The sequence below is a fragment of the Engraulis encrasicolus genome, chromosome 1 (genome assembly GCF_034702125.1).
Source record: "Engraulis encrasicolus isolate BLACKSEA-1 chromosome 1, IST_EnEncr_1.0, whole genome shotgun sequence".
In the NCBI taxonomy this organism is placed as follows: domain Eukaryota; kingdom Metazoa; phylum Chordata; class Actinopteri; order Clupeiformes; family Engraulidae; genus Engraulis; species Engraulis encrasicolus.
This window is the reverse complement of record NC_085857.1, coordinates 32,215,258-32,229,156: the sequence shown is the minus strand read 5'-3', so window position 1 is coordinate 32,229,156 and position 13,899 is coordinate 32,215,258. Positions and strand designations below refer to the sequence as shown.

Sequence of the window (13,899 nt, the reverse complement as noted above, 5' to 3'; positions counted from 1 at the left end):
CCATCGATGTGTCCTTGAGCAAGATACTGAACCCCAAATTGCTCCTGGTGGCAGGGTGGTACCCTGCGTGGCAGCCCCTGCCACTGGCGTGTGAATGTGTGTGAATGGGTGAATGTGAGGCATACATTGTAAAGCACTTTGAGTGCTCGAAGGAGTGGAGGAATATAGTGCTCGAAGCGCTTTGTGTGCTCAAAGGAATGGCGCTATGTAAATGCAGTCCATTTACCATTTAATATATTTACCTGAGGAGGTTGTGAAATCATCATCATCATCATCACCATCATCGCTGGTGCGGTTTCCGAATGGCAATATGAACTCCATTCGTTTCATTGGGCCTAGTGATGCCTCGTCCTCACTAGGAGCATCATCCGCCTCAGGGTCTTCGCCAAGCTCCACGGCCGGTTCACTTTCCAGCATCTCAATGGAGGGTTTGTCTGTAAAAGATTCTTTATATCAATATTTAATTGGTGGGCTGTGCAATATTAAAATAAAAAAAATCTAAATTATATTTTTGACTAGGACTACAATGGCTACGTAAGGGCGGTGCATCTATCTGCATCTCATTCATATTTCTCTTTTTTATTTAGTAGTTTTAACGGGTGCCATTTTTATCAGCTACATTCACTCATTACCAATAACTTACCCATTTGATCTTCCATTGGTGCCTGACTGGAGGCAGAGCAGCTGGAATGATCGTGCTTAGTGAGTTCAAGTCCACTCAACGACGGCTTCTCTTTTGTCTTTCTTTAATTTTGGGCCATCAGCTCTTGTACTTCCCTCGTATCGATCAGAATCAATGTGGTCCTACAGAAAAACAAACACAGACAGAAACATGGATTAGAGAAGGGGTTCCCAAACGTTACCATGACAAGGCCCCCCATATGCCGGTAGATTCCAGCCAAGGCCCCCCTTACATGGGTCGTGCGTGCCACACTATTTTTTCTATGCACCCAGTTTCACAACTTGATGACTCGTAACACCTTTGGCTCTGCTACACTTCGAAGAGATTTGAAAGTCATATTATCAAGTTATGGACTTTTATGGTGTTTATCCATCATCATGGACATAACACGGAATACCTGCACTCCGTGACAAAATGTCAAATTACTTTCAGTGGTGAATTAAATGAGAATATGTTACAGAGAGATCTGACCTGTTAATGTATGGTGGATATATGTGCAATGTTGTGTGTGATGTCTTTGTGTCTTATTTATGTATGTACTACTTGACACCTTAATTTCCCTCGGGATCAATAAATGATAGCCTACTCTACTCTACTCATTGATGTTGGAGTGGGATTTTCCTCAACACACCAAAAGAGATGGTTTGCTGTGTGGTATTACTGTTGTATAGATAGGCTACAGTATGGTAAGGCAAGATTGTTGTACATTTGGCAGGCGTGAAGGCTTCAGTGGCTCACAGTCACAATGGTAGAGTCAGTGATCAGAGAGAAGGCACTTGGATACTCCCTGGCCTCTTGTGTTGTTCATCTTGTTGTGTCCTGACTCCTTATGAATGTTTGTGGTATCGTAGGTAGCAGGTAAGTAAGTAAGCAGCACGCAGGCATGACAGACACGGACTGTACTGTACACTTCGTTTATTCCAACTCCTCGAATTCATTTACAGCAGTTCTATTTATAGATGCGCGGTGGCGCCATCTGCAGGTAGGATAAAGGTAAGTGCAAGACACAACATTTTCCCCTTTTCTTTTAAGAAACAACTTCCTTTAGAAACTAGGTAACAGTTAACTGATAAAGATCACATGTATGGATCACATGTATGGATTATCACATGCATGGATTAATCACTGTAAGAAAATAATGTACCATTACTGGATACCTGTAGGATTAAGGAACATAGAAACCATGAAAATCATTACATGTCTGTAGGAATTAAGTACCATATTAAATTCTGAATTTATGAATTAAGTAATTGTATTGGGAAAATACCTGGAACTTGGCAAGTCTCATTAGTTAGGCATTGCATTAATCAAGTAGTATATCAGCACACAGTATTTGGTATCAGCATATTTGAACACATTGCATTAAACATTGTCATCATCTTTGTCAGTTATGCGCATTCATTTCAGAGCATGATGTGCGTGCTAACTTTGTAAATATAATGTTCAATGAGAAGAAAATATTTTTATGAGAATTGGTACTCCCTCACTTGCTACTACCTACCTGCTAGAAAATGCCCCAGAAAAAAAGTGTAAACTCCTGAGTGATGCATCATGTTTACTCAGTTATGAACGAGGAAAGTATTCACTTCATTAACATGAACAGCACTGGACGCACATTTCCAGTCACAAAACCCCATCAGGTCGGTCCAGTAGCATGCTAATTGCAATGGAACACACTTCTTGTGTCGTTGAGATGGCAAATTCGTTGGCACAGATCTTGGTTTTAATGTCAACCTCTTTACAAAACCAGCTTAATACTGTTCGAGGTTGTAGAAACGGTTCTCGTTGAAATGATTAGAACTACTGCAAACTGCCGAACTCGAACTGAATTTCTGTGGTAGGCTGCTACGTGGTTGTAATGAACTTCAACCATTCCCGCTGACACTCCGGCCTTCGGGAAGCCTGTACAAATTCTTGCTTCTTCCTTTGATACAACCCCGCTCATTGCAGGAAGGTGCAGCAGGCATGGATATGCGTAGCTGCAAGGCTGTATTTTAATGTGGAAATATGTAGTTTTATTTCCTTACCTGGAAATTTTGCTCAGCTCTCGAGGTTTGGCGTTAAAAATGGCGCTTTTCAGCACAAAACTTCTCTCCCGTTCTCTCGTCCACATAGCCACGCCCTAAACTCAGACACTGACCATTCCTAGAATAGTTCATAATAAACAAACACCTTGATTTTAACTCAACATGTACTTTTAAAATGGTTATACTTAGTTGAAACAATAAAATATTTTCCAACACCAATGCAGTTCAACAAACATTTTCACATCTGGTGATGTTGCTCACAGTGAGAGTTTTATTTATTCTCACTGGTTGCTCACCTCTCCAGATACAGAAGAACAAAATCGTCCCTTATCCATAAGCGGTAGCAACCTGGATTGGCCCTGCTTAGGTTGTTCTTCTGCATGTGCTCTCAACCAGGGAAGCCTATAATAGAGCAGGGGTGGGGAACCTTTTTGATTTGAAGGGGCACTTCAAATTCATCCGAGGGATACTATGAACACAAACCAGGATTTCCCCCTGCACTTTAGGCCTGTATTGAAGGCAGCCCCCTTTAAAGCAGACACCACCTTCTCTGGGTCCCCTGCATATAACTTAATTGTATTGCAAAGGTATTTTCTAAGATTATTTTACAAAATAGGTCATATTTTATGTGAAGCTGCATAACATTGAAATTATATCGGGGGCCGGATAAAACGGCCTCAAGGGCCGGAAACGGCCCTCGAGACATAGGTTTCCCACCCCTGCAATAGCGGGACAAAGGGGTCTCTTGTCCCAGCAGGTCCGTTGACAGAAGGGGGGTCCCCACTCCAGAATTGGGTTACTATTTGTACACACTAGGGTTTGGGACCCTTTCAGGTGACTCTGTCCTAGGCCAGGCCGCAGCAGTCCCTGTGCTCAACACAGGTGATTTCACTGATGGCAAAAACTAGGTAGTTATGAAACTACTAAAGCAATTGAGATGCGAGTCAACAGTATTTATTTACAAACTTTATACAATGTGCCATCTACAATTTTTGACAATAAAAAACACCACAAACAGTATTTGTATACTTGAGTGTTGAGAATTCTCTTAGAAAAACAGGAAAAATACACGTTTATTTACAGCTACAAACATAGATTTCTACTTTATGATGACCAATTATGAACACCCTCTTATGATGACAATTTCATGTCCGTTGTCATGGTTAGTGAACAGTTTAGCTGCTGGTTACAGGTAGGGCCTATGAAAACATTTTTGTGAATTCTTTTAACTGTTTACGTATAAACGAGACAAGGATAAAAAATAAAAACTTCATTGTAACCAGTGCGTTTTACCTCCCTAAAAGGGGCATTTTCCCCACAGTTTTGAAAGGTGGAGTCTAACATTCTGTTTCAGTGGAAATGAGGGGGGCCAAAACTGATGTTTTCAACTTTTCAATCCATATACTGTAGGCCTACGCGTAATCAGCTTCTTAATCTCTAGCTCTCCTAGTGTACGGGCCAACCAGAGGAGCATTCTGGTAATTAGAAAGCAGTAGAGATACCGTAAAAACTTCGTCATAGCTTCCAGCAACAAACGAGGGCATAGTCCGCATAAAAATCTCCCTGTCCCTGATCCTGAGAAGAACACCTATTGCATTATTCCAAAAGCGGATCATTTTCTTGGTTTGATCGCTAGGTTTGCAAAAAGGCATCGTTGGCGGTGGCGGACGATACACCTTACACTTGACACACTCGGGGACGGTCATGTCTTCGTCGGGCAACATGATGGCCGAGTCTTTGTCCAGAAGATCAAGCAACCCCGACCTCCTGAAAAGCACCTCGTCGCTAACCGACCCATCGCACAGCGGAGAAACGAAGGTGACAGGCCCGTGAGGCGCTACGCCGATCAGAGCCTTCATCTTGCGCTCGTACTTCTGGTGCGCGAACGACCAGAACATCGGACACTTGGACGGCTCTTCGGGAGGATCGAGCGCGAAGTTGACCTCGACCGTGTCCACGATCACCTGCACGTCGCCAAAGTCCTCCTTGTAGTCTGCAGGAAGGCGGGCCCGGACCTGCTCGACGTCCAACCAGATGGCGCCGGAGCCCAGCAGGGTGTAGAGGAAGTTGGTCCACAGGGAGATGATGCAGAGGACGGTGGAGGGCGGGATGCTGAAGAGGTGGGCCAGGTAGAGGTCTTCCGCACCCATGGAGATGAACATCAGGTACATGGTGAACTCCTCAATGGGCGGCAGTGACTCCCTCTGGTGGACAGGTGGAGATACACAGGCACAGACACAGACACAGACAGAGACACACACACACACACACACACACACACATTTAATTTCCTTGATCTGTGCCAGCAATTTCAAATGGTTGCAAGCTCATGACACAGGTGGCAGTTCAGTCCATTGAAAAGAATACGAACTTCGAAGGACCAAGTGAGCTCAACAATCGGTGGAATGGATTGTCTGTGGTTATCACACATGCACGATCACACACGAATGCAAACACTTGACTCCTTTATTTGTGCCTGCAATTTTAAACAAGACATTCACAGATACACCAAGTTTGGATAATGTCATTATGCAACCATGTACTTTGAGGATCTCATCATATTTAACAAGCCTGATACACAGTAGACAGTTCTCATACCGTTGGTAATTCTTATTCATTTACAAGTAGTTCATTAAGTAAGGGTTAACGTTCGGCGAGAAGGTCGCTACCGTGGAATAGCAGCACGACAGAGAGAATCTTTAGACCCCGACGCGGAGCGGAGGGGTCTTGTTCTCTCTGAAGTGCTGCTATTCCACAAAGCGACCGACTCGCCGAAAGTTAACCCGCTTATTATATGGATATACTTAAATGATTCACACATGCGGGGACATTTCTTTAGACATATTTAATGTTAAGATTGTTGCTGCGCAAAACAAAACATTGCCGTTGTGGAACACCGCTAGGCAACAGCTAGGTAGGCTAGCCAGGACAACAGGTGTTGTCTATCACAGCAGCTGATTAGAGTGACAAAAGACCGGACCCCCTGCGGAGTGATATGAAACATTCGCTTTAGCCACTGACTTGTATACAAGCCAGTGGCTTTAGCAGTGAACGTCTTGTTGCCATTGACAGCGGTAGCCAGGACAACGGGTGCTGTCTATCACAGCAGCTGATTAGAGTCTTGTTGAAAAGTCGCTTTAGCAGTGAAAAGTCTTGTTGCCATTGACAGCGGTCTGTTATAGACCAACCCGTCCGTTATCGAAAAATAACAGACGTCCGAACGTTGGGGAGCCCCGTTGAAATGAATGGAGCATTCGACAGATGACGTCACAACCATATAATAACAAATGTTAAGAAAGCTTTAGTTAAGTTTTTGTAAGTGTCACCAGGAATTTTAACTACTTTGACAAGATGAGTTGAGTTTTTGGAGTCAATTGAAAGTATACAGTATAAAAGGTGTACACAAGATGGTTATAGGTTCATATTGAAAGGTCAACATTAAAGGATTCCAAACTAACATGTTCATTCATGAGTGAGAAAAAAAGTCTCACTTTTCCCATTTACATTCAATAGTATTAATCATGGCTCTCTGAAAGTTGGTGATCAATTACTGTATACCCCAATGCTTGATTTGGACCATGTAAAGCAGAAGGCAACATTACCCCTCTACAAAATAACATGGTTGCATGATAGCACCATTATCCAAGTTGTTGTGAGGTCTGTAGCAGTAAACAAATAAAATAAAAAACCTGTACAAACCATGTACCGATCAGACGTTTTTTCCTCTTGGCTTCGGCTGCCCCTCGACACTCGCACCATTTTGTTGACAGATGGTTCGATCACTTGCCAAAACGCCATGAATTCACGGTAACAGGAAAATCTGTGGAAATGCAACAAAAAGTAATGAAGATTATGTAACGCACTACCAACAATATGGCCATAAGCCACATGGTCACACACAGCGTATACTTAGAACTTTATCTTTCAAGATACCCATAGTATCTTTTATGTAGCTCTAACACAAAATCTGCGGTGGCTTGCTTTACAAACAACATCAAGCACGCTCTGGATTGCTGGCATTCCAGCAAACATTCCAAAAACAGTGTGGCAGTGAATGTGTTAACAAGTATAAGGTTATAAAAACACTATGTCGGGTTATTAAATATTTTATATGGGTGGAGCGTAGTCACATCTTACCCTGTGTACATCTCAAAGGCGTCGTCAGTGAATGTGGACAGTTTTCCGAGCCCCCATACGTCGTGCATTTTCAATTCCTCCACCTCCTTCTTCAACCTCTGCAGTTCTTTTTTCAATGTCGTGTATTCGGCAAGTTCTGTCTCCGAGAGTTCTTTAAAAATAAAGTATTTGTTTTGAAATATTGAAACCAATACAAAAGACAACAGGCAATACAAAACAAGCAGTGCAACAAAAAAAACAGATGTGCTCTTGTAGCAATCTATGGGAACTTCTGTACTTTGCACTTGTCATCTTCCAATCAATAGAGGCCACAAAAGCCCATTGAAAAGAAAATGAGTAAAAATAAGAAAACATATTTACTTGAGGGGATTGTGCCACCATCCTCGTCGTAGGTGGTGTCCGGGGATGGCATTGGGAACTCCATTCGTTCCATTGGGCCAAGTAATTCTTCATCGCCACTAAAAGCATCATCTGTTTCAGAGTCTCCCGACGTCACCAGCGTTTGGCCAAGCTGCAGGGACCGAAGCTCGTCTGGATCCAGATTGCTCTTCAGAACTTCCTTCTTGGAAGGTTTGCCTATATATATATATTTAATTATTTAATTACAGTATCTACTTTCTTACGAAGGTTTGGATCAACAAATTGATTACTTAAATGATTACGCAAATGCTGGCAACCGGATGATAAGCAGAATAACGGCTGTCCAGGTGTCCCGATATCAAGAGAGAAATGGACTTGGCAGAAGCCATCCAGGTCTCCCAACGTGTAGCCGTCGGGCCGTTTGACGTTTCCACTTCGTCCATTACAGATGGAAATTAGCTATCAGCCATAATCTGGCACAAGCCATCTTTTTACTTTTGTAAACAATGACTATTGTGCATGGTCCCTGTTGAACTAAACTAAATGAACAAATAAACAAACATTATTTCCTTTTATATCGAGACACCTCGTCAGCTGTTATTCCTTTATTATGCATCTTATTACGTAGTCTGGAAAAGAAATGTGTTCGCCGAGTTCCACGTCCGAGACAGACCCATTCTTAAAAATGAAAGTATTTGTTTTTAAAAAGTAAAATCAACCACACAAACGAAGCAAAACAAGCAGTGCAACAAATAACTAGATGTGATATTCGGTACTTTACACATTCATCTTCCTATAAATAAGGCACAAATGCCCCTTAAATTTGAGAAAAGTACAAATAAGAAAGCATATTTACTTGAGGGGGTTGTGTCATCTTCCTCGTCGCAGGTGGTGTCCGGAGATGGCACAGGGTACTCCATTCGTTGCATTGGGCCTAGTAATTCTTCATCCCCACTAAAATCATCATCTGTTTCGGAGTCTCCAGCTGTCACCACCGCTTCTTCTTCGGCAACATGCAGAGACAGATACCCATCTGGATCCACCACTTCCTTGATGGAGGGTTTGCCTGTAATTTCTTTACAAAAATAATAACATCGACTTTATTTGCGGTCAGCAAATTTCAGTCATTTTTTCAATTTCCTGTCTTCTAGATCTGCTCTGTATTTGTGCCTTTACATGGCGGCAGACCCTCTGTGTCGTTACCTGAGGCAGCCTGCAGGGCGGCGCTGGAGCTGATGTTGTTGGTTTGGTAACCATAGCCACCGCTGGACGTGTAGGTGGAGTCCGGCGTGGAGCTGTCATATTGCACTGTGGAGAGAGGAGAGGAAAGGAGATTGGAGATGCATTCACTTGTTTCATTTGTAGGGCCATTAATGGTTGCCAGTGAATTCTATGGACTTCATTGGGGCGCCTGTGTAACTGCTGGATAACAAGGTGGTGGATATGGAGAGGTAGAGGGCAGGGTTAGACAAAAAAACCCTGAAACAAATGGTTTTATACCACAATTATACAGGTATATACAGTATACCCGGCTGTGTATATTGAACCTGTGGAGCTCCAAATGGACAGTTCCGGTGGAAAATAGAGAGTTGAGTTGCACAATTAATTCTGCCCTGATTTGGACAGCTATGGTGGTGTGTTTTTTTTCATACAATCCGGGTTAGCACCCAAACATCCCTTTCAGACAGCTTCCTCTTGCATCCACAGTTAATGGAGTTGCATGTGGTTCATCCTTCTTGGTGGTATGCTGACATTACCCTAGATACTGTGGTTCTTGATTCATCACAAGGACTTGCTGTCTTCATCGCAAATGGGCCAGCAAGACGTGCACCAACAATTTGTCCACTTTTGAACTCTGATGTCACCCATAGCGTTGTATGTATTGCAATATTTTGAGCAAAACTGTGCTCTTACCCTGCGAAGTGAACCTTCACACTCTGCTTTTATGGTGCAACGTGCAATTAATGAAGATTGGCCACCAGGCTAGCCATGAAACCTCCCACACTAAAATGACAGGTGTTGCAGTTTTTTTGTACAACCCCTGTATACTGTATGTATAGATGACTTTTTCTCTTGTTTATCAACACGGTGTTGTGAGGAGGGGCAAGACACTGGCAGCCAACCATGTGAGCTATTTTTTTTTTGATCGACAGCTGTTTCCAACAATCAGAGATTGAGTTGTGCGCAGCTAGTTTCATGCAGTCAGGAGAAAACAAAAATTTAGATAGAACCCATGTATACATGGGTTCTCAATTTGTATTTTCCCCTGGCTGCGCGACTCTAGCTGCGCACAACTCAACCTCTGACTGTTGGAACCCGCTGTCGGTCAAAAAAAGATAGCTCACATGGTTGGCTGCCAGTGCCTTGCCCCTCCTCATAACATTGTGTTTACAAACACTGCAAACCCATATATACAGTAGTATTGCCTATTGTGAAAGAGCACAGTAACTTACTAGATATGCACAATAACAGGAGCCTAAAAGGTGGCGTTTTGGAATAGCTCAACAGAAGTATGGTTATTAGCTGAAACCTTAGGCACCATTTTTGACATGGCACATTAAAAAAATGCATCATACAGTAAGCAGACCTTAAAATTCTACTGCTGTACATTCTTGTCTAAAAAAAGTAAATAATATTATAAAATATGGAATAGCTCATTTATATTTGTCTTTTTTAATACATTTTCATATTTGTCTTGTCTTATTTCTTCAATTCCAAGCTCAGGCCAAGATGTACAGAACATCCAATGACATACTGAGTACCATCAATGGGTTACCACCTTGCATGTGGGGGCCCTGGACCGAGTCCGGCCTGGGTCATTTCCCAACTCTGCCCATCTCTCTCCCACTCCCCTCCTACTTGCTTCCTGTCACTCTTCACTGCACACTCCATTCACTGCACACTCCACAACCCATTAATGCCTGACGTTGCGTTGCGCAACTTTGGCCCTGGCGCCTGGAGCTGCATTACGCAACATTCAGGCTCATGAGATTGAGACAACTTTATCAAAACTCTCTGTTTGTTTGAGATGAATCAACATATTCTAATGAAAGATGAGGGTCTTAGCTTTTAAATGCAACTTAGTGCTTAGCATTTCTATAAGCTTCAGAAGCTGAGACATTTAGGTTTTTATAGGCTGAGGGCAGTTTTTCGTAAAAAGGGCTCAGGCATTCAGCACCCTTTTTTGTAAGTACTTTAGGCGTCAATGGGTTAAAGGACCACTTCAGTCAATTTCAATATGCTGTTGTATTGCTCACGCTACACCTTTGACTTGTCAGTACCCGGTGATGCCACATTTTTCGGCTCAGCCTTTTCCCGAGATATGAGCTATTCTAATGGGGGCAGCGTTTGTTTACATTTTTTTTTTAATTAGCGTAGGCCTACTCCAAATATTTTCCCAAAAGGTACTGCTGTTTGCTAGTTGTCAGCTGATGTTGTATAACCTTTTGGATGTTTTTGGGAATAAATAAATTTAAAAATTCGAAACGTAAAAAAGCGCTGCCCCCATTACAATGACAAGGAACTCGGAAAAGGCTGAGGAAGTCACTTCTCTGACAAGTCCAGAGAAGTGTGAGCATTACAACTGCATGTTGAAATTGACTTAAGTTATCCTTTAAAAGTCCTGTGATGGAGTGGAAATCACTCGCGTTGTGTGTTCTGACTGTCATACTAATGGGGCACTCATGGGTATAAGCGGTAAGCAGTTAGGGCGTCAGACTTGTAGCCCAAAGGTTGCCGGTTCGACTCCCGACTCGCCGCGTTGGTGGGGGGAGTGATAAACCAGTTGTCACAATGTGTGTCACAAACAATGACAATGGGAGTTGGAGTTTCACTTTCAATGAGCCAGGTTCTTTGGTGTAGCGGTCAGAGCCCCAGTTTGGACACCCAGAAAGTCCAGGTTGGAGTCCTGGCAGGGTACTCCCCTTCACTACTCCCCTACACTACCAGCACATGAAAAAATATATATTTTAAAAAAGTATAGTTACCCATTTTATCTTCCAGGGATCCTTGATAGAATCCAGAGCAGTAGGGGTGGTCGAGTTGGATAAGTTCACGTCCGCTGCGCTGTGCCATTTTCTCTGGTTCGCCAATTGTGTTGGAGGCAAACGGTGTCAGTACAGCATTCGACCTCAGCCTCTTTAGGCCATCAGCTCTTGCGCTCTTGTAGGCTATTGACCTGCATCAAAGTGGTCCTACAAACAAACACCGACAGCCACACACACACACATGGACATTGAGTAGAAGTCTTCATTCAGACCAACTTCTCCTTGCTTGTGCATCGCTTTCTGTCTGCATAGACTAGACTCGAGCCTTTGATTGACCACCTACTAGAGGTTTACAGTGTGAATGAGGTCAGTCCATAAATTGCTTCGTTTTGGTGGTAAGAAGCATATTGAACATCACTGCAGAGTGAGCTGGAGCATTATCTAACATGGAAATTAAAACGTTGTTTTTCAAAGTATTTGATTTCCAGTACAACCCTGAAATGATTTGCAGCATTCAGATTCCTACGTTGGTCTAAATACATAACCTACTACTAAATATTACACCTTTTTAATGCAATGGCAATATTGTATGTTTCTAACAACATATTTTAGTACCCTACAAGAGAAAATGTGTGGCCTATCTATGTCTTCAAAGTCATGGTTCTTTTTTTTAACGAAAGGGACTTGAGAGAAATGAATTTCCTCATAGACCTTCGCTTGCCTTGCGGTTCTCCTTTGAGTTCGAACATTCGTTTTCCCATGGGAAAAAAACATGCGCGTTTCTCTCTGCTTTACTAGACCCCCTGGCTTAGCTACCTGCTGAGCAATGGGTTTCCTGAATATGTTTGCCTCTCACTTCATTTAATAATGTAGCTCTAATTGCGGATTGATTATAAATATGTGCGACTAAAGATTGGTACAAATAATAGAGAGAGACTTACCTCACACAAGATTTGACTTCCAGTGTTTCCTTCTGACTTGGGGCTCAGACAAAGTTTCTTCGATCTGGGTCGAATTCGTTTCCCGCCGGGAGTCTGGTGCTACAACCATATGCTGTAGGCTACAACAGGACATCAACCTCGTTTAAACAAATGTCAGAGATTTATGAAAACCCATGATAAAACTTATTCTGCTGTTGTTGTTGTTGTTTCTGCGGCTGCTTCTTCTTCCTCCTTTTTCGGATTATTGGCGGGTTACGCTTTGATTGCACATATCGCCACCCAGTGGTATCTGGGGGACCCTGCAGCCTAGGTGGGCTGCTATGCTCCATCCAAATCCCCAACCCTGTTTTGCTGCACTGCTTCAGGAGTCAGGACTGCCTGTTAAACATGTTCCCTGCCTCCCAGATTTGGCTAGTAAACTTTTCTTCTTGATGCCAGTGATATTTCCCCCAGTTCCACCTGCAGGCTGACAACTTGAGATGTCCTCAGTACTGCAGGCCAAGCCTTAGCCTATCCTGGGATTGGATTCTGTCCAATTTCTTCAACTGAATGACTGGTGCTCCATTAAGTTTAAAAGTCTTCTGATAGTTTATATAAGTCACTAAATGGCTTAGGCCCTAATGCATTGTAAATATGCTTGAGCAAAATCCTAATAGATGTCTTGGTCTCCTCTACTGGTTGTGCTAGTAAAATCTAGACAGGGTGAAATGGCAATGGCATTCAGTCATTATGCTGCAAAATGTGTGGAACCAGCACCCTCTTTGTCTCTCTTGATATGAATTTTCCATGTTTTTTTTTTTTTTTTAAATCAAACCATATCCCATATCTCACAACCTCCACTCCAGTGGCCATAGAATTTCATGTTGGCCACCTTTTTTGAGCAAAATTCACACCACGTCTTTGATATAGAACTTAAACCCCCAGTCTGCCCATTATTTCCACTTCCACAATAACCTGTTGGATCTTATTGCCTACCAGATAAACAAATTTGTTCCAATGGAACAGTACAGTACCCAAACTCAGTTTTTGGCAGAGTGCTTTTGCTCTTCGAGATGCAGGCTGCAGACCTTCGTATGTGTAGGGACAAACTTTTCGCTTCATCAAAATACAGATGTGACATCATGGCGTTATGTGCAAAGGGCGATGCATTATGCGGGATCTTTTGCACTTCAGTGTTCACGTTTCAGTGCACATGTGATGTGACATGGCGTATTAATTACGTAGCCTTCTAAAATAGTGCCCGAAGTGCACAAGTGCACCATCTGAGACACAGGCTATGTCTCAAATGACGCACTTTTGTCAGTGCACTGACAGTCAGTGCACAGTGCACATAGTGCACTGAGGTCTTCAGTGCTTAGTGTCGTGGAAACATTTGAGCACTATGCACTGTGCCCTCGCTGGAAGTGATGGCTGAGCATGGCATTAGCTCACCAAAATATGAGTTGGCTACTGTTTACAATGCACAGCATCTGGTGCTTGTATTTCCATTTCCTTCACACCAAAGGACAACAATCACACATACAATACTTTGGTTGGCATGAAAAGGTTGGTGTCCCATCAACATTACTTACAGAATTAGGAGACTGTTGACCAAACTCTTCTACTGAACTGAATGCCACATTTCCTCTGTGTCATTGTCAACATGGCCGCCGTTTAGTGCGTGCAGTGTCCATCATTCAAGGGCTGTGTCTCAAATGACGCACTTTTGTCAGTGCACTGAGAGTCAGTGCACAGTGCACACAGTGCACTGAAGTCTTTAGTGCATA

General features: G+C 42.9%; 2 protein-coding genes across 3 annotated transcripts in view; both read right to left on the bottom strand.

Annotated features, from left to right (window-relative positions):
• LOC134450457 (uncharacterized) overlaps positions 1-2,783 on the bottom strand; it is a 45,658-nt gene extending 42,875 nt beyond the window's left edge. Inside the window, exons 1-3 of one of the 2 annotated variants that reach the window (XM_063200328.1) lie at positions 2,710-2,783; positions 644-804; positions 243-434 (exon numbers count right to left, since the gene is read on the bottom strand). In XM_063200328.1, coding sequence (XP_063056398.1) covers positions 243-434; positions 644-659 — 208 coding nt within the window. In that variant the 5' untranslated portion in view covers positions 660-804; positions 2,710-2,783. The remainder of the gene's footprint in view (positions 1-242; positions 435-643; positions 805-2,709) is intronic. The other variant, XM_063200316.1, reaches the window with a different exon arrangement.
• Positions 2,784-3,641: 858 nt separating this feature from the next.
• On the bottom strand, positions 3,642-12,360 carry LOC134462129 (uncharacterized). Its single transcript, XM_063215053.1, has 8 exons — positions 12,134-12,360; positions 11,193-11,399; positions 8,410-8,514; positions 8,063-8,281; positions 7,207-7,422; positions 6,847-6,997; positions 6,409-6,529; positions 3,642-4,913 (listed from the first exon to the last, which is right to left on the bottom strand). The coding sequence occupies exons 2-8, from the start codon at positions 11,278-11,280 to the stop codon at positions 4,140-4,142; spliced, it is 1,674 nt and encodes a 557-aa protein (XP_063071123.1). The 5' UTR covers positions 11,281-11,399; positions 12,134-12,360; the 3' UTR covers positions 3,642-4,139.
• Positions 12,361-13,899: the final 1,539 nt, after the last annotated feature.